This window comes from Grammomys surdaster, unplaced genomic scaffold (genome assembly GCF_004785775.1).
Source record: "Grammomys surdaster isolate TR1022 unplaced genomic scaffold, NIH_TR_1.0 136, whole genome shotgun sequence".
Taxonomy (NCBI): Eukaryota; Metazoa; Chordata; class Mammalia; order Rodentia; family Muridae; genus Grammomys; species Grammomys surdaster.
Window position 1 is genome coordinate 9804373 of NW_021604594.1, and position 19133 is coordinate 9823505.

Sequence of the window (19133 nt, forward strand, 5' to 3'; positions counted from 1 at the left end):
TCTCTCTCTCTCTCTCTCTCTCTCTCTCTCTCTCTCTCTCTCTCTGCTACACAACTTTCTGGCTTGCACAAAATGTGACTATAATAGCAAACTTTACAGGATTCCCTCCCTCCTCCCCCCCCAAAAAAATTCTAAGCCATCAGCCCACAAGAAAGAACCATAGATAGCTTGCTTCATCTACCAATCTCCCTGCTGCTCCCAGGCCCCAAGTCGGCCGCTTCTTACCCACTCCTCCTAGGCAGACAAGGAGATCCACAACCATGTTTATAGGGACCCAGGCTGTTTCAAGAGATAACCGAGGAAGCAAGGATACCTTCTCCACCCTGACTGGGCATTGTTACAGTTCCCCTCCCCCCAGAATTTCCTCAATTTTTCTTTGCTCTCACACAAAAGCCTTCCTCCAGAAATGTGGTTCACCGGTAGATACTAAGGGGCAGACTGCAGAAATGGGGGTGGGGGTTCAAGATTCCTTCTTAGAAACCCATATCCCTGGTTCTTTGCGTTACCCCAGCCCTAGGTGGGCAATGCAGATCCGTTCTCCTCCTCCGCCGCCTTTGCCCTCTTTGTAGAAGATTGCAAAGCCTGCGGCACTTTCCCCAGACAAAGCCAAGGTTACCTATCTCAGTAAAGGCAAGAAGTCCTCTGCTTCCCCACCCAAGCACCAACAGGCCAGACCATTTCCTTCCCCTCTTAGATCGCAGGATGCGGGGTGCAAACCCTTGAACGCAAACACGGTGTCTTGGGCTACCTTAAAATGATCCCTGGGTTCAAGGCAAAACTAGGGCTGCAAAGCTGAGCCAAAGAAAAGCGGGCACTGGAGCCCTGTTTACAAGCGGCTGGTCTCCTTTTAGCTCTTTTGTTGTATTTCGGATCTGGCTCAAGACTGATACACCCGGCAAGCCTCTCCTCTGCCCAGGCGCCATCAGCGTGGGGCCAGGTCTGGCCGGAGCAGCCGGAGAGAAGCCGGGACCCTTTCAAGGCTGGGGTCTCCCTTCTAAAAGCCGGGTGGAGCAGCACCTGCGGAGTTGGGCTCTGGGCTCCGCTGCCCGGGCTCTGCTCTGGGCACCCGAGCGCTCCCTTTTCGAGGTTTTACCGGACTGCACGCCCCGCTGGGGTGGCAACTCTGTTCATACCGACCTTTGCTTTCCTTCTCCTGCACTTCGGGACTGGACACGGAGACCTCAGCCAGGCAGCTCCTCTCTTCTGGAAGGCCGCCTTTGGCCTCGGGGCTCTCCACTTGGGAGACTTTAGTGGGCTCCTGGCCGCTCGCGGTTTCGTTCATCTTCTTTTCCATCTGCAGCTGGGCAGCCGAGAGCTGCGGCTTGGCCGCGCCACGAGGGTTGAGCTGGAGCATGACAGTGGAGCTGCCTTCGGGACTGTTATTGTACTCTTGGGTTTTCCCGGTGGCGTAGGTCTGACTCAGTCTAAAATATCCAGGGACAGGAACCTCGGGGTTCTCAACAGGACAAGACTCGGGGACCAGCCTCTGGTACGAAGGGACCTCGGCAGAAATGAGTTTGTTGCGCTTATCAGAATACATGCAGCAATTGGATTCTTCTTTAATGTTGGCGGTGAATGAGCAAGTGGGGACTTGCTGTGTAACAGGTTGCTCTATTCGACAAGATCTGTTCGGGTCTGTCCAACTGTCTACTTGAGGTATATAAGGATGCACATTCATACCCATATTTTGGTGGTTCACTTCTCTTTTGGCCAGAGACGGGAGCAGTCCACAGGTTTGCATTCCATAGGTCCCCATGTCTGCGCTAGGTGGTGGCATGTACATGCTGCCGCTGCTCGAATAAAAACTGTCACTCCTGCAGGCACTGATCAAGGAATCTACTAAAAAAGTATTAGCAGCAGGAGAGCTGTTGGGAAAGGACATTTTGGGGAGGAATTTGAAGAAGAGAGATTGTGTCCTTTGTAGGCTGACATCGCTAGGAAAACATTCCCGGTGTAATTGTGGATGCCTCTGCCGACCACATGACAACCAAGCCAATGAGATTTGAAAATGGCCTTGAGCCGCAGCCTCTTTGCAGGTCACGTGTTCCACAGCCCGGCCGGCCGGCCGCGTAAGCACGGACAACAGCGACATCTACTAAGCGCCTGTGATAGTGCGCGCTGGAGACGACCGGCCCAGAGCTCTGCTGCCGGCCAGCCTGTCTCCCGGGGCTTGTTTGGCCGGCCTGCCTGCCCCACTCGAGTCCCCCACCCAGCCACCGGGTCCCGCCAGCGGAAGGAAAGGCTTGATTCGAGGGGTCTCCGGGAGGACACGCGCACTGAGGGAAGTCAGAGCGCTGTGGCGCCTGCTCACAGAAGCGCTTTCCCTGTACATACCCAGGCAGAACGCGCCCAAGAGGGCCGGTTCCAAGGAAGGGATAGGGGCGCGGGCTGGTTAATTTAGTATTAGGCAGCCAGGAAGGTGAGTCCGATTCCTCTAGTTTGGAAACATCCCTCCCTCGGGTTTCAAAGGTGTGTGTGTGTGTGTGTGTGTGTGTGTGTGTGTGTGTGTGTGTGTAAATCTCCAGTGCAAAGATTGGAACAAGGTGTCGGGGAAGCACTAGCGAGTAGGGCCGCGAGGGTCGAGAGGCCACCAAGCAGCTGGGCAAACCCGAAGCTCGGTTGATGGTTCCAGCCCGTAGCTACCCTCTCCTTAGATCCTTCTCTCAGAACTAGGGGGCGGGGGTCGGCACCCAAAAGCTCCTGGAGCCTTGACTCTGAGAGTAACCACACCCTGACCTTTAAGGGCCGGCCGCTGGGAGCTTCCTAGCATGGAGATAATCCTTCGCCAGCCATTCCCTATCCTAGAAAGCGTCTCTCCCGCTCCCAGAGACAGCTAAAGCCAGATTTCTTTCCCCCGATAACACTGGGCAGAGAGAAAGGAAGGGAAAAAGAAAATATTTTTTCAAAAGAAAAGGGAAAACTCTGACCCCTGGACTCCACAAGTTTTAGAAAACCGGGCTAGGAAAAAAAAATGGAGAGAGCAAAGCAAACGTGTCATTTAGATCTTCTGCAAAGAAAAATATGTTTTCCTTTTATGGATTTGTAAAAGCATTGGTTTCTGACAAGTGCAAGGTACAAAGGGTTGTGGAATTTATTAATACATATTAAGAAGAATCAGGGCGATCAATAAAATTCTCATCTACATTCTTGGGCTACTTGGTAATTTTCTTGCTTCTGAAGGTTTTTAAAGAGTTATACCCGCTGTTGCCACAAACGGGAAGATATTTTATTAACAAATCAATCGAGACTTTGTAAAGGATAAGATTAATAGTTAAGATTTAGCATAATGGCGTTCACTTTATGAATTATTGAAAATTATACTATTGATTTTCCCCCTTCGCTACTAACCAAGAAGGTCAATTTTTGTTTTAACACAAATCGTCAAATATTAAAAGCTATAGTTTTGTCAGAAGTTAAATGTTATAGTTTTGGACAATCCCTAAAATTCTTTGACAAGGTTTTGTTTGGACAAGAAGGGGAGTAAGACAGGAGAGTCTTAGTCTTCCGTTTCCTCTGGTGAGGGAAAGTTTTATAAAGAGGATATGGTCTGAGGTTGTGGTCCGGCTCATTAAAGAACAACCACTGCCACAACCACCGTGGAAACTCAGAGTTTTATGAGAAACTTGAACAACTTCCTCCTTTCTTCTCTGGTTGCAGGCGGCGAGCCGCCTTGCGGAAGCCCGGGGCCTTAGGACAGCAGCAGGGAGCTTTAACCTTGATTTCCAAAGACTTGCCCTGGACCAGAGGCCCTGCCAGTGTGGGGGAGCCGTCCTTCGGCCTTCCGGGTCCCTTTCCTGGCAGTCAAGAAAGTAAAACGGACCCGGAAACTGTGACCGTGAACCAGCTCCCAGTCGTAGAAGACATCTGTGTTCCCTTCTCCCACATTCGCCCAGGAATGGGCTGGCCTTGGATTTCAGGCCCAGAGACTGAACTTGTGGATAAATCTGTTTTCCGCCTCAACAGAACATTTCTGTGGGGTTCGATGCTCTTTAAGGAGCCCTCAGCGTTCTTGGGGACCTAGTTGCTCTTTCACAAAAACATTTCACACACACCCCAGCAAAGTCCTTTGTCCCCCTCCCTCCCCTAAAGGAATTTCTCCTGGCCTGATGAAAACAGGCTTTGGAGGTTATTTTCGGCCTTGGGACCGATTGGCTAGTCTCCTCTCAGTGCCCTCGCCCAAACAATAACCCCTTTTAAAAAACTCCACGGTGGCAATGAGACAGACCTTTTAAACCTTTACGCAGCTGTTCAAATACAACATCATTGTCAGGTTAAAGCCTGGCGCCTCTAACTGCTCTGGCTGCTGCACCCCGGTGGTGGAGCCCGAGATTTAAACATTACCTTTCTACAGGGGTGGCTATTTTTAAGCTGGGGAGGGGGTATGGAGTGTTAAGTAAGGCATAGGGGACAAAATAACTTTTGTCCCTAAGTTGCTAAGATCTTGATCAAACCTAACAGTAACTGATTAGCACCTCAAATTTTCCCTTTTTACATTGTGGCTATCAAATTCTGAGCTACAGCTAAATATGACCAGAGCTGAACAAAGTGCCCGCTGCACTGCTCTCGGCAGTCGCCCTGACGCCAGCTTGGCGTTTTAGCATTGTGTTGCCTTGCATCTCGGGCCAGGAGAGCTGCCCAGATTTCCACTGCCAAATTTTCCTAATCTCAAGCAATGCAGAGCTGTTCGATCTAATCAGGAATTTTATGCCCATCAAATGCCCTTTCATAATCTTTATTTATACACGAAGAAAACACCCAGTCTAAAAACAAGCAATTCCTTTCTAAGCTGGTAAGTCTTCAGTGAAGTAAGAGAGGCAAGCTCTGCCTTCTTTCTGTGTGGGTCTTTCTGTTTCAGAGTCTTATGGCTTCAAGCTCAAAGTCAGCTCATATTAGATTGGAGTTTAAATAGACCTTCACTCAAAGGCGGGGGGGGGGGGGTTGCCAGTTTAAAAAAATGGCATCTATTCTCTCAAAATTCTAATCTTTTTCTCTTTCGAATTTATGCTTTCAGACTGATTCCTCAGGGCCAAAAATGTCAATATGTTAAATTTCTAGAATTTAAAACTTGAGCAAAATGAAAATCCTGTAAAGGAGGACAGAAAATGTGTCTTCAGATCTTAGATCGGACACAAAGCAAACGGAAGGGAAAGGCAGTAGCTTTAAAGGCCAACTTTTATTTTGCTTCGAGTGTTTAATGTAGTGGCTAGTTTTTTTTAAGTCGTCTTTAGATCTTTTAGAGCAGTTAATATTAATAATAAGTCAATATTACATCGTTAAAGAGATGGATACCCATATTTGTACCAAGACGCCTGTCTCCCTGGCAGTTTTTTTTTTCCAGAGAAAAAATTAAAAAGGTCGGCTTAGTAAGAAATTACCATTTGTAATAATGATAATGATAGTAATGATAATAATAATAAAATAATAATGTGGCTTGCATCTTTACTCTCTTGTCTTCTTTGGGAGGGTAGGGTAGAGGTTCAGGGCCTAAGAAGACCTATGGGCTCCTAGAGTCTCCCTGAATTAGAGCCGTGAGCTACCACTGGATTTTGTCATTCTTTGGACATAGAGTGAATAGAGACAAATTAAAAGCTGCCTCCCCAGGGCGCCCGTCTGGGTTGCACTGTGCACTATGGCAGCAATTGGAAAGGAAGGGGCAAATGGGAGTCTACTACGGACTCGGTAAGGGATCTACAGAGATAAGCGAAAGAGATGGAGAAGGGCCGAGCCTCTCTCTACACAGACACAAAAGACTGCTTCCTACTTGGCGCATTTCCTCTCTACTTCAGAATCTGAGAACTTAGCGCCTCAGAATCGGTGGCCGCCGTCAAGGAGCCCCATGCACTCTAGCCGGCCCCAAGAAGGGGAGATTTTTTTCAGCCCCTGAAGTCCCTGATCCCATCCCCTGGCCCATATCAGGACCACATTGGGCGAGCGCGGCCGGGAAGAATAACACTGGACCAAGCAGCAGCGGTGGTCCGCCTGCGGCTGCCAGCCAAGGCCAAGGGGCCCCGCACAGCCAGATGCGCGGTCGATGGAGCCGCCTACAAAGGAACACAACGACATTTGGAGAGGGGGGGTCTCACCCCATTAGACTGAAACCGAGGTTAGGCCCTGAGAAAGGTCGCTTTACAGGAGCAAAGCCGACCGGCAGCAAGACAGGCAGAGCCGGGCATCCGCGCGGGGAACACCCACGCCTCTCTCTGGCTCCTAGCCGGGGAGTCATGGCGCGCCAGCCTCCCGCAAGCCAAAGGCAGCTCCGGGAAACCGGGAGAACTAGCGGACAAGAAAGCCCTAGAGCCTGAGGTTCAGCGGATGGAGGGAGGGAGACAGAGGTCAGTGGAAATTTCAGGGGCTGCAGGCTGTTAACAAGGAACTTAGGGGTGAAACGGAGAGGGAGCCGCCATCCTTCCTTTGAGCCCTTTCTTCACACTTGTGGACCGCGGGCAAGGATGCAAGCGAAGGGGACATAGACATTCCCCAGTATCTGGGAATTTGCAGGAGCAGTGAACCACAGGATCAATTTTAACTGTTTGTAAGAGCCAGTGTCCAAAGCAAACTGCGCACCTCAAGGTCAGCGGGCAGCTAGGAAAGGTGGCCCGGATTCTGTCAAGTACAGTGGCCTGTTACTTCAAATGCATTTCCATTGACGACACTTTAAAATACAAACGTCCTCACAAAGAGTCTACTATCTCCAGTAGCCGCATTGGTCCAGTCTAGCACCCGCACCCCAATTTCTAGCCCTCTCTGCCCTTGGGGTAGCCAGGGGTAGCACCAAGCCATTCATGGATTGGAATCCTCTGCACACAACGACTCCCATGGTCCTCATGGAGTTTCATTTTTTTTTCTAAGTACACGCTCAGCTAAGTTGCCAACGCCCTAATCTGTTTTAAACAAAAGCCGTTTAATCATGCCAGCCATCTGAAAGCTCACAAGACGCTTGCGGTTTGGGGAAAATGGGAAGGGGTCCTATGTTTGTCATCGCTCTCCACACTCAAACTAACATGAAAATAGATTTCCCTAATTTAATTAACTGTCAGTGGCTATGACGTATTTCAAACCACAGCTATTTGTCTTTTTAAAAATATCTTCTTGACACCATCAGGTTATATACCACGGTATTTTTCACGGCGGCTTTAAGGAGACAAGGATTAGGGGGATCTCCTGTTTCAAAAGACTGGTTGCCTCTTTTCCTGTCTCTCTACAACTTCTCAAACTGGCTGATCGGAACAAGCAAATAGCAAACACCTTAACTACTGCCTGTTTCTAACGGGCGGGCCAAGATTCCTTATTAGAATCTAGGATTGAAAAAAAAAAAGGTACTGCAGCCTCTTGGCAAATAAGGTTTCTGGAACGTGAGCGCGCCCTCGTGTGGCTGTAGAAGTTCTTGCAAACGGAAAATAGTTTTTTTTTTTTTTCTCCTTTGCCTGGAGTATGCTTGCTGGCACACAGCTTGTACATTTAGACGCAGTTAAAAGAAGAAGAAGAAAAAAGAAAGATAAAGAAAAAGAAACAAACCAGTTTTGTGATTTGTTTCAAACAAATAGTATGATCCCAGAAAGGTCATATATTATTAGGGAATTTACAGGTAAACCAATGCCCAGAATTCTAAACAAAAAATCTCTTTCTGAGTGAAATACTTTGATTGTCTGCTTTGCTTCTATTTTATCCCTTACTAAAGATTTAGACATGCGTTTATGAAACAATATAAATATATTTTATTTTGTTCTATATCTTATAAAGTGCCAGAGTTTATTTAGCAGGGTGGCAAATTGCTTTCAAATGCTAGAGATAATGTAATCCTAATCAGAATTTACTCTCTCAAATGTCGTTTTAAAAACTGCAGCTCTTCATTGCAGCGAAGAAAAATTCTTTCTAACATCTTCCCAAATTCTCAGCACACTCTAGCTCTAGTAATAGTTAATAGGCATTTTGATCTAACAAGTGTTTTTTTTTCCCTAAGAAGTCAGCTGCTATTAAATTACTCAAATATTTGGAGGGAAATTATGGTTATTGATCCTGAAATTAGAAATTTTCTTAGATTTATGATGAACCCCCAGTATGATTCTGTATGGTCATAAATACGTGTGTGGGTCTGGGGGGGGTGAGCCTGTATTATGAGACTGGGTGGTGGTTGGAAATCACAGAAGAACTTTAAGGCGCCTAATTATTCAGAGAGGTTAAAGGTGATGACCTTGACATTTTGGAAGTTCAAAGGCATACACTTATGCACTTATGTTTTTCTTTACCCCCCAAAAGCTTTGACAATTTTAAAAAATCATATTTTAAAAAGCATACTTCCTCAGAAGAGGCATGAGGCGCTGGGCATCTTATGGATTTATTTTTAGACTTTGGACTTCTGAGAGGTTAAGAGTCATAAGATCCACTTCACTCTTGTCAGATCAAGAGGAGGTTTTCTCACATCTCCAGTTTATTGCACATTGCGGAAATCTCTTTTGGGCCCACCAGAAGGTGTATAATATAACCCAATTAAGCTGTTTAGAACTTTGGGTTTTATGGTGTTGTCTAGACAGTTCAAGGTTTTGTAAACAGCCTGGCTTGGTCCTGTGACATAAAGGGCACTGGGGCCCTCACCACATTCTTTAACTTAAAGCGATAAATGTGGTGAGAAGCAGTTTTGCAGCCCCTGGCCTTAGTCCAGTGAGGGGGGCTCACAGTCCCTGCTTCATGCTCACTAAGACACCAGAAAGAACCCAGGTCCCTGTACCTATTACCTTCCTCTTAACAAACTTCCCCCGCCTCACATGGAGGCTTTTCTCTACCTTCTTCTTAAGGAAACCTGGCTCCTTGTCACCATGCTAAGTGATCATTTGGATCTTCTAATTAATTTTAAATTTTGTTTTGTCTTTCCAAAAATTCCAAGTTCATTAGACTAGGGGTGGGGGGTGGGGTGAGAATTTGTTCTTAGATTCCTACTGCTTCAATCTCATCGCCTGGGTGGGGGGAGACAACCATCATTGCTGGATCACATCATCATCAATTCAGAAATGTAACACTAATGTGATTTTTTTAAGAGCCAGTGTAGCCTACAGGGGGTGTGAAGGACCAACTCCTATTATGGTGAGATTAAAAAGTGTCCCAGCGGGCTTTCAGTTGCATGGGGAAGGGGGTTCTGGTCACTAAGACAGCCTGATTAGCCACTAAACTTCTTCAAACAGTAAAATCCATGCAGTGTATTGAAGCTGTAACCTCCATTTTGCTAGAAACCATTTATTCACACACAAAAAGACAGTGACTCATGCCCAAAGGTACATTTCCCAGAGTTTAAATAATCTGTATTCACTGAAGGGAAAGAAAGGGATTTCTTAAACTCAAAACAAAACACCAGCTCCTTCTAGCCCCATGGCCTAACTCCCTACAGATCTCGCCGCGTCCACGAGGACTTGGAAAGAGGGAGAAGAGGAACAACAGCACATTGGCGGTAAAATTGTAAAGGGATGTTTGCATTTACCATGTTCCCCTTATTAGGATCCGCTCAGCCAAGTTCCGGGCCTCTTCCTCAGGCTGTAGTGGTCGCTGGGAGGTCCGGAGTTGAATTCGAGAAGGAATCGTGAAGTTCCACAGAGAAGAGGCGTCATTGAACCCAAGGACATTGGGCCTGCGGAGGGCAGGCTGGTGGGGAGGAGTGTGGGTGAGTGGGGCTCTGGGGAGGGGGTACATCCTGGAGCTCTCAAAATAAAGGGTTTCCAGTGAAATACTGCAGACGGTCCCTGTTCAGTTTCTTTTCTTTCATCCTGCGATTCTGGAACCAGATTTTGACTTGCCGGTCAGTGAGGTTGAGCATCCGCGAGAGTTGGAGTCTTTTCTCTTTGTTTATGTATACATTAAAGAAAAACTCGCGTTCCAGTTCGCGGATCTGGTACTTGGTGTAGGGACAGCGCTTTTTCCGGGACCTCTGCGGGGCCACTGCAAGGAAAAGAAACCAAGGGGTGAGAGAGGCTACTGCTTGCCCCCACCCGCTCTGGTCACTGAACTAGAGCCAGGCCTTGGCCCAGTTAGGGACGTCCCTTGCCGCCGTTGAAAGGCCCTGCCTGCGTCGTGGGGGATGATATATGGGCGGGCACAGGAGAGTGCGGGCGTGGACATGTGTTCACGCCTGGAGACACACCACACACCACACACACACACACACACACACACACACACACCAGGCTGGCACTGAGATAGGAAGAAGGGAAGAAGGATGGCAAGCCAGGGACTCTGAACTGGAACGTAAAAGGAAGGAGAGAGACAGGAGCGCGCCCACAGGGGCATCTGCTCAACTCTGAGCTGAGCGCCAGCCAGAGGTTTAGGTTAAGTCCAGTGCAGAAGATCCCCTACCTCCTCCCTGAAAGGCAGGAGGCTCTCGTGTTGCCACTCAGCAACTGGCTCCAAATGTCCTTCCCTCCTCTAAGGTCCTCAACTCACCCACCCCCACCCAAATAGAAGGAAAGCTCTCTACAGCGATTAATGTCGTCTTCGAAGTCTACCTTAAGCCCACCTAAATTGGTTTCCTATCATAAACACGCTTTACAACGACCCGGGAAATCTTATAGGATGTATAAACCCCCTCGAATGCTTATAAAGTAGCACATAAAACGGCGCAAGCAGAGGGAGGTCCCCGCCGCCCCCCCTCCACCGCCCCGGGCCAGCCCCTCGGCCCGCGCCCCGCGCCTACCTGTGCCGCCGCTCTTTTCGGCCCCCGCCTCCCCCGGGGGGCCCTCGCCTTCACCGCCGCCGCCTTCCACCGCCCCCTTGGGCTCCGGGCCCGGAGTCGCCTTGGCGCAGGGACTGCCCCCGCCGCCACCAGCCCCAGGCTTGGGGTCGCCCTTGTCAGCGGCGCCCTCGGGCTGCGGCGGCGCGGGAGCGGGCTGGGGCTGCGGGCCGGCGAAGGGGGGTCCCGGCGCCGCCTCGTAGAACTGATCAAAGCCCTGGGGCAGGATGCCGTTGCGACCCACGGCGCTGTAGAAGTTAGAGGCGGCGGCCGCGGGACCGTGCGGCGGCCCGGGAGCGCCGCACACCGGCTCAGGAGCCTTGAAGAGCACGTCTGGCCGGCGGCCGGCGGGCGGGAGCAGATCTCGCTGCATGGCCGCCTCCTCGGCTGCCGCTGCCGCCGCCGCTGCCGCCGCCGCCGCGGCGTAGTAGGGAGCGTAGCCCCCGGAGCCGCCACCGCCCCCGCCGGGACCGCCACCGCCGCCGCCCCCCGCGCTGCCGCCGCCGCCACCGCGGTATGGCCACTTGGCGCGCTCCAGGCCGTAGTCGCGAAAGGCCACCTCCCGCACGGGCTGGACGTGCGGCGCCAGGTTGGACGAGTAGGGGAAAGTCATCTGGCACGAGGACGGCTGCGAGAGGAACGACGGCTTGCTGGCGAAGTCCGACGGGGCCACGTAGTAAGCGCAGCCCGGCAGGTACATGCTGGCTGCGCTGGGGCCGCACTCGTCAAAGTCGTTCATGGCTGCGCGGCGTGCACGCCGGCAAGCCTCGGGCCGCTCCCCGCGCCTCCAACCTGAGCCATCGATTGCACAAGAGGCTTGGGCCAGGATCAACTAAGCAAAAATCCCCACCGGGCGCTGACGTGCAATTCATCTTGATTGATTCTGGTGGTAATTATGTCACGTGACGCCATGGAGAGAAATGTCCTTATATCTATATCAGCGCTCGCCAACACGCCCCGGGACGGCTCCTGGCGCCGAGACGCGCGCACGCTGGGGGCGGATCGGCCTCCAGCTCCCGCCAGCTCTCCCAGGGCACTCCCTGACCAGGCTGCGCTGCAGGCCGGTCACCTGCGCGCCGCCGGCGGCTGCCACCGCTGGGCGCATCTGCCGCCACCGGACTGGGCCGCCCGCCCGCCTTAGCCCGCCCGCGCTGCTTTAAGTACCCGGACCTAGGCCGGAGGGGAGGAGGAGGGAGGGAGAAGGAGGGGGAGGAAGGGGGAAGGGAGAGCAGCCGAGAGCGGTGGGGGGAGCCCCGGCCCTGGCACAGAGGACTAGGTGTGAGAGTGTGAGGTTCCCACCCCCACCTTTCCTGCAGCCGCTCCCTCCCCCGCGATACAGCCACCCTCTGTAGCTCACCGGCTGGGAGCTTGTTGCTTCTTGTTCAAGGGGCGTAATTGCGACACTCTCTAGGGCTCAGGGAGCCCTGATTTACATATTTCTCTGCGGAGTGCGTTCCGGCTGGTAGGGATTTGGCTCTCTTGGGTTCTGACACCAGGGACCAGAGTGCAGACCCTGGAAAAAACGACTCCCAGGAGCTAGGCTTGACGTGGGCCTTGGTGCCCATTCGGCCCTTTCTCTTCCAGGTTTTCCCCTCTGTTCCTGGACCTCTTTACTTATTCCTCACTCCTCTCCTTTCTCTCTCCTGTCTTCCTCTCTTCCTTTCCTGGCCTCCTCGCCTCCGTCCCGTTTTCTCTCCTTTCTCCAGTCTTTCTCAGTACCTCCATCCTTTCCCTTTATTCTCTCTCTCTCTCTCTCTCTCTCTCTCTCTCTCTCTCTCTCTCTCTCTCTCTCCTCTCTTCTCTCTCTCTCTCCCCTCTCTCTCCTCTCTCAATACTCAATCAGTGTGGAAACCCGGAGGTTCCGGCTTTCTGGCTTAAGCTGGGTCTGAAGAACAAAAGGAAGATAAGTCCCACTCTCACAGAATAAGGGCCCTACTCACCGCCCACAGACAAAAACCCCTTATGCGTTGGCCTTCCTCACGGTCTTCTGTGTTCACGTCCCTCAGAGCTTTCACTGTGTTGGAGCCCCACTAAAGCGTGAGCAATCTCGTGGCATATCCCCAAGACTCCTCTGGAGGCCTTGAATTTGATGGTCATGCATCTCCCAGGGAGATTGGTTGGTTCTCTAGGGGCCCTCAATTGAGCCTGCCTGCCCGCTGGGGTCTGTCTGCACCACCTGACTCCGAGGTAGACTTTTCAGGGCCCCCAGCCACTTGCTCCAAAGCCTTACTCTCTTCTGGCTGGGGCAATGCTCTCGGGCCTGGAGTCCAGAAGAGGCCTGGGCTCCCACCTCCAGGTTACCAGGCCTTAGTCTCCCCCTAAATCCAAATCCTAGAACCAAAGGCAGTAGCCTGCCTCCTTTCTCGGTATTCCTCTGCCCAGGAAAATCAGCCCAGAGGCCTGGGCTTCAGCGCTATGCCCTGGTTAGGCGGCTCTGTTTATGTGCTGGTTCCCTCCCGTTCCTCAGGCCGCTGCAGTTCGGGTCCTGTGCTCTCTGCGCACCGGGCCGAGCCGACTTAAGAGAAAAGGCGGGTGTTCTGAGTTAATATCTCTTTTCTAGCCATCGCCCCTTCTCTTCTCCTCCTCCTTTCTCCATTCCTCTTTCCTCCGCCCTCACCCATGCCTGCTTCCCTCTCCCCAAAACTGCGCAAACAGGTCTGTGGCAGTGATGGCTGGAGCTCACCAAGATCTCTCCCACCTAAATGTCCATCCTATGTGACCCCCCCCCTGCATTTTCCACCCCCCACCCAGATCCCTGTTGACACCATTCTGCTAGCCCAGACTCCGACACACACTGTATTTTTATCTGCCTCCCTATCTCCATCCCAGTCCCAAGCCTCTCCCTTTCTGAACCCTGGTCGACGCCCCTGGATCTGTCTCCTAAAATGGCTCCCCAGACACAGCACAGTGTTCCTGGGGTCGTTCAGGACGGAAGGCAGCGGCGGGAGGGGGGGCTCAATATTTGCGTGTCTTGGGATGCAAAACAATTCCCCCACCTTCTTTCTGCTCACCCCACCGAGTGGGTTGTAAGACAGACCATCGCCCCTAAAGTGAAGTCTGCTGGCTGCCGAAAAAGGAAATGGAAAGGAGGAACCCATTCAAGTTCAACGACATGGCGACGGCAGCTCCGGCGGGAGCCGCGCTTTGGCAGGGGAGGGTGCGCCATCTGCAGCGGCGCGCTAGCACATAGGGGAAGGGGCGATGGGCCCCCCTCCACTCCTTAGCGTGCAAGTCGCCCCCACATACCACCCACAGCATTCATCCTTGGCCCAACCCGCTTTGCTCTCAAACCCCAGCTCTATGCTTTGGTCATCACCCCGAAAAACCATGAAAATCCACAGCCCCTGGACCCGCGCGTTCCGCTAGAGAACCTACCGTGAAGACCGGAGCGTTGTGTCCTTGTCCTTGCTTATGCGGTCCTACTCGGAAACACAGGGAGCACACACGACCTTCGGGGGCTTGGCCAGCAGCTCCGAGAACGATAGCTTTCTGCGCAGCGCATAGACGCGATGCGGTAATTTTGAGCCACCCAAGATAAGACACTAACTTGACCTTAACTTTGTCAGGGCGCCCCTGGTATCTGGAGAACGTGAACAGACACTGTCTGGCAGCTCTCGTAAAAGCTGACTGGGGAAGGGATTCTGAGTCATTTCATTTATTACCACTACAGTTCTGCAAGAAAGCTTTTCCTCCCTGCCAAACTTTAATTATTTATGCTCTTTTACGAAACGAAAGAAGAGAAAAGCAGGGGAGGTGGGGGAAACACCCAGAGCTCTTCCCTGCAGAGCCTACTTAAGTGGAGACTGGAAAACAACAACAACAACAACAACAACAACAACAACAAAAAATGTGGGAAGATCACCTTTGTCCAAGGACTGTTGGACAAGCGCTGTGCCCCCCACTACCACTGAGGGGAGTGGATGCAGCTGGGAGAGGCCAGCGGTGGGGCACACCTCCCTCCCCCACCACCAGACATGAATATTTACAACGATTCTGGATTTCTCCTCCACTAGCTCGCATCCAGGAAGCCTCCCTAGCCTGCCTCCCAAGGGGAGAACCCTCGGCCCTTAAAAGCTTCCCCTTTTCGGCCTCCAGAGCTATCAACGGAGTGAAGAGCAGGGTAAACCGTTCTTTTCTTTTCTTTTTCTTTTTTTTTTTTCATTTTAAAACCTCTTTCTTAGTCAAGAGGCCTCATGGACTGCAGCGTTTCAGAAGCATTTCTCTTTCTACGAGGGGATGTGGGAGCTATCAGATTTCAATATCATTTCTCTTTGGCATTTGTTTCGTACCCTGGTTCCAAATTTCTGCTAGAACTTCGGTTAGGAAAGGAGACATCGTGGTCTTTGAATTTGTGTGGATCAGTAAAGGGGGTGCATTTGGAAAACACCGCCGGACCGACAGATAAGATTTTATACTTAGGCTAATTTTCTTCTGGGTCTGGCCTCTAGGAATATCTCCCCACAACTCATCCCAGACTACAGAAAAACATAATGGCTTAGCATCATATCTCTCTAGGAAATTGGCCTGAATGTTTTAGGGTCTGGGAAGTCTGGTTTCTTCTTCCTTTCTCAGTCCTCTGGACCCAAGGTCTCTCAGTATGGCTTCTGCCTTTGTTCCGTTGTTTTCTAGGAGAAAACCTCTCAATACAGACTCAGACTCCAGAAACCTGGCTCAGGACCACTCCCTTCCTGAACAGTCAGATAGGGAAACATTCCAACCAGGGGACCTTCACAACCCCTTTCTTCTTACCTTCCAATTGTTGTGGGCAATTTTTTTAATTGCAAAAAAAATACAGTATGTATAAGTCAAATTTGATTTCCAGGAAATGAATTGGAATGTGAATATTCAGCATTAGAGATGCATTGGTCTTCCTTTTTTTTTTTTTTCTCTCTAGTGAGAAGCTACTTTCTACCTTTATGAGTTAAGAATCAAGATTTTCAAAAGGGTTCATTTTAAGCAGGCCCTGGCTTTATTTGACTGAACTCTGGGCTCCAAAGGCATAAGGAAGAATTCCCAAGGGAGCCTGCTGAAGTCCTGGTGCAGTTGCCTAAGGAGCTTCCCAAGACATAGCTTGGTCCTTAGAACTCTGACCAAAACTTGGCAGAGAGATGTTTTGTTTTGAAATCTGAGGAGTCTCAAATCTTGACTCTCCCTTCCCCCCACCAATAATAGTGAGCTTTAAAGTTTGAGAATTTAGGCAAAGTTGAGACTCCTTAGTCTACAAACTCCCAGTTTGCTTTGTGTTTGAGATACAGCCACATCTACCCAAGGACTCCCCCATTGAATATTTCACACAAATTCTGTCTGTAGCTCTTTAAAAATATATATATAGCTGTTTTCTGACTGTCTGAGAAGCCATTTTCTCATTTAATGAACAGCAAAAAACAGAGCTGAAACCCCAAGTGGAGAAAAACAAAAACGAATTTGAGAGCCTGAAAAAGATTGCAAAAGAATTTAAAGCATTTTTTTAAAATGAACATCAGCCCCTAACAACTTGGCTGGGACCCGGATATTTATTTTCACTATGCAGCTAATATATACAGGGAAATGTTATTTTACAAAATCAAAACAAAACATGAACGGCAACTGTTAGAACAGAAAATAATATTTAAAACACCAACCGAGGTCAGTTGGGGCAAGGCTCAAAGGTTCTTGTGAGATGGCCTTCAAGGTCCAGTTCCTGGAGACCTTTGCTAAAGGAAAGCCATTGGACTTTGGGAAGGAATCATGAGCCTTTGGGATGTTGTGCATCTTGCTAAGGGTTGGGGGTGGGGCTTAAAGCTCAAAAGAAGAGGCGAAGATTGTAGGGGAAGGCGGGGTTGAAGTCGCTGAGAATAAGGCTGGACAGATTCTGTAACAACTTCACAATTCAGAAAACCTAGGTTTCTCAGGGTAAACCTGGCAGGGCTCAGGGCCTTAAAAGCTTTAGAAGAGCTGGCCAAAGTCTAAGAAAGGGCACACTGGCTAAGTTTTGATGGAATTGGTGGGTGGTGGTGGGGGGAGCTCTGGTTCTTCCTGTCCTTCAAGAGCAGCCACCACAGGCTGAGAATCTGAGAGGTCTCTTCTCCTTCAGACTCCTCAAGGAGGCTTTTTTTTCCCTCTTCTTGTGGTGATCCATTAAGGAAATTCAAGAAAGACAGACATATGGACACCTTCATCCATTCGAGAGGAGAGTCATTGTTACAGCATGAGTGAAGATCCTCCTCCCTCGCTTACTCTTTTTTCTTCCCTGTGCAGCCAAGCCTCAAAACAGGCCAGCAGCTCCCCTAACCGTAGCTCAGTTCTAGGGATCTAGTTACAGAGTGCATGGGCTTGGCTCAGGGATAGGTGAGGCTGGAGCAGGGGAGTCCTGGCAGTCTAGAGACCTTATTTTGCTCTGGAGTCCCAGTTTCTCTCGCTATCTCTGAGAAGATCTTCCAACATATTTTACCCGGCAGGAGAGCCTTCGTAGAGCTGAGATTCCAAGGTATCCCTTCCTTTCCCCCACAAGTCTGAAGGTCTAGGGTAGCTTTTGTCCTCCCAAATCATTCAGGGCAGATGGGGGTTGTGGTGGAATCAGGCCTTTTCCTTCCTGCAGAGTGGAGGGCCTAGCTTTGTCACAAAAGGTTTCTGCTGCAAAGGGGCTGGAGTTATCCTCAGCCCTTTGCACTGCAGAGGGGTCTCAGGGCCTTCTTTCTACATGCACCTCTACTCGGAGCCCTAGCTAGGGTCTTGTTTAATCCAGAAAGAGCTAGATAGAGAAAGAAAAAGAAAAAAGAACAAGTTGAAAACTGAAATGCCCATATACAGTGTTTCAATAGTGAGCCCTGGATGTAAACTTCACAGACAAGGACAGGTGACCCCAGACACCATGCTGAATGTTTAAAGCCTCTGTTAGATTGCAATTCCCAAACACTAGGAGGGTCTCAGAGAGGGCTGAAAAGGAAGGGACTTCACTGGCCTCATCTCCAAATCTCCTCCTGGTTCCTGGGCTGCAGACTGAGCCGGAGGGCGCCCAGGACCAGAGGAGTGGGAGGGAAATCTCCAGCCCCAACACCTCCTCCATAGCCAGGCCTCGGTCCAAAAGGACAGGCTTGGCAAGGCCTCGGGTCCCCCGTGGGCAGCTAATAGAGCGCCAGAGCCTGCTCGCGCTGCACTACCCGCTTCTTCTTCATACGCCGGTTCTGGAACCAGATTTTGACCTGCTGGTCGCTGAGGTTCAGCCTGTTGGACAATTCCTTACGCTTCTGACGGTTGATGAATTCATTGACCAGGAATTCGTTCTCCAGCTCTGCGATCTGCTGCTTTGTGTACGGTTTCCTCTTCTTGCGGGCCCTCCCCGGGGCCGCCCCCCACGGCAGGCCTGAAACAGAGGCCCCGACCCATGTCAGCTCGCTCAGATCAACTGCCCGCCCCACAGAGGTTCACCACTGCTGGTGGGTCTCCTCCCTGCACAACTGTCCCTGATATCCCACCTCCCGTCCCTGCCTAAACTGACTTGGGGAGCATGGGCACCGTTTACCGTCGGGCAGCGAAGATCGCAGGCAAGAGGCTACCCCAGCTACTTGCACTGCCATGTTCAAGTTGAGCGGGCCTTTGGTGTCTTCCTTGAAGCTGGAGGCGCAGGGAGCCCCCTGGAGCAGGGTCGTAGAGCCTGGAGTGGCCCGGCCCACACCTGCGTAGTCGTACTTGGTGCCTTTGAGAGCCGAGTGAACCAGACTAGACTCGGGGGCGAAGGGCGGCCTAGTCCGGCTGCGTTCCTCAGATGCGGTGGCTCCATCAGGCGTATAGAACTTGACCTGGTCTTCGGGTCCATCCTTGGCGCCTGGAGACTGCAGGCCAATAGGCCCTGAGCTGGTCAAGTAAGGCTGAGAGAAGCCTCCAAAGGCAGAGGCGGTGGCAGGCTGCGCAGGGGTGCATGAGGCGGGCGTAGCGGCCCAGGGCAGCGCACTGCGAGGGTATGAGATGGGGGGAAGCGCGGCCAACTGGCTGCCATTGGGTCGCAGGTTGGAAAAGTAGAAAGAGTCCGGTGACTGTAAATTCAGAAGCGAGCCCACATAGCCAGCTCTGTAGAGACTGCGCTCACACATCTCCAACAAAGGGCCTCGGCTGTGCTCGCAACAGTATTTAGTTACAACCCGGAATAAGAGGACCGGCTCAGAGGATTGGACGAAACTTTGCCTGCAGGTTCTTCAAAGCCGGTCATTTCAGCACCGCCTACATCCCCCGACCCGTCCCCACCCCCACCCCCTTTCAGGGGATTATGATAACACCAGCAATGTTCGACGGCGGCGAAGGAAGAGGCTGCCAGCAGAACCAAAGCGTGTTGAGGAGAGGCGAAGCCCTTGAGAATTTCCAGACCTGTTTCAGGAACCGGTGACATTGGGATGAGGGTTGACCAAGTGTCTCTTGGGAGTTTTCCTGGTCTGGGTTGGCCTTCTCA

General features: G+C 51.1%; 3 protein-coding genes across 3 annotated transcripts in view; all 3 read right to left on the reverse strand.

Moving 5' to 3' along the window:
• Hoxd10 (homeobox D10) overlaps window positions 1-1976 on the reverse strand; it is a 3343-nt gene extending 1367 nt beyond the window's left edge. The window contains exon 1 of the mRNA XM_028763050.1: window positions 1138-1976. Coding sequence (XP_028618883.1) covers window positions 1138-1882 — 745 coding nt within the window. The 5' untranslated portion in view covers window positions 1883-1976. The remainder of the gene's footprint in view (window positions 1-1137) is intronic.
• Window positions 1977-9260: 7284 nt separating this feature from the next.
• Window positions 9261-11450, reverse strand: Hoxd11 (homeobox D11). Its single transcript, XM_028763085.1, has 2 exons — window positions 10676-11450; window positions 9261-9924 (listed from the first exon to the last, which is right to left on the reverse strand). Exons 1-2 carry the CDS (start codon window positions 11448-11450, stop codon window positions 9689-9691), a joined length of 1011 nt encoding a protein of 336 aa, XP_028618918.1. The 3' UTR covers window positions 9261-9688.
• Window positions 11451-16211: 4761 nt separating this feature from the next.
• Hoxd12 (homeobox D12) lies at window positions 16212-18848 on the reverse strand. Its single transcript, XM_028763082.1, has 2 exons — window positions 18213-18848; window positions 16212-18053 (listed from the first exon to the last, which is right to left on the reverse strand). The coding sequence occupies exons 1-2, from the start codon at window positions 18778-18780 to the stop codon at window positions 17815-17817; spliced, it is 807 nt and encodes a 268-aa protein (XP_028618915.1). The 5' UTR covers window positions 18781-18848; the 3' UTR covers window positions 16212-17814.
• Window positions 18849-19133: the final 285 nt, after the last annotated feature.

What these genes read in the sequence shown, in the direction of transcription:
- Hoxd12 (XM_028763082.1), bottom strand. Translation starts at nt 18,780, where the DNA reads ATGTGTGAGCGCAGTCTCTACAGAGCTGGCTATGTGGGCTCGCTTCTG. An exon ending in GCGATCTTCGCTGCCCGACG is followed by an intron (nt 18,054 to 18,212) that starts GTAAACGGTGCC and finishes CCTCTGTTTCAG; the next exon opens with GCCTGCCGTGGGGGGCGGCC.
- Hoxd11 (XM_028763085.1), bottom strand. Translation starts at nt 11,450, where the DNA reads ATGAACGACTTTGACGAGTGCGGCCCCAGCGCAGCCAGCATGTACCTG. An exon ending in CGAAAAGAGCGGCGGCACAG is followed by an intron (nt 9,925 to 10,675) that starts GTAGGCGCGGGG and finishes TTTTCCTTGCAG; the next exon opens with TGGCCCCGCAGAGGTCCCGG.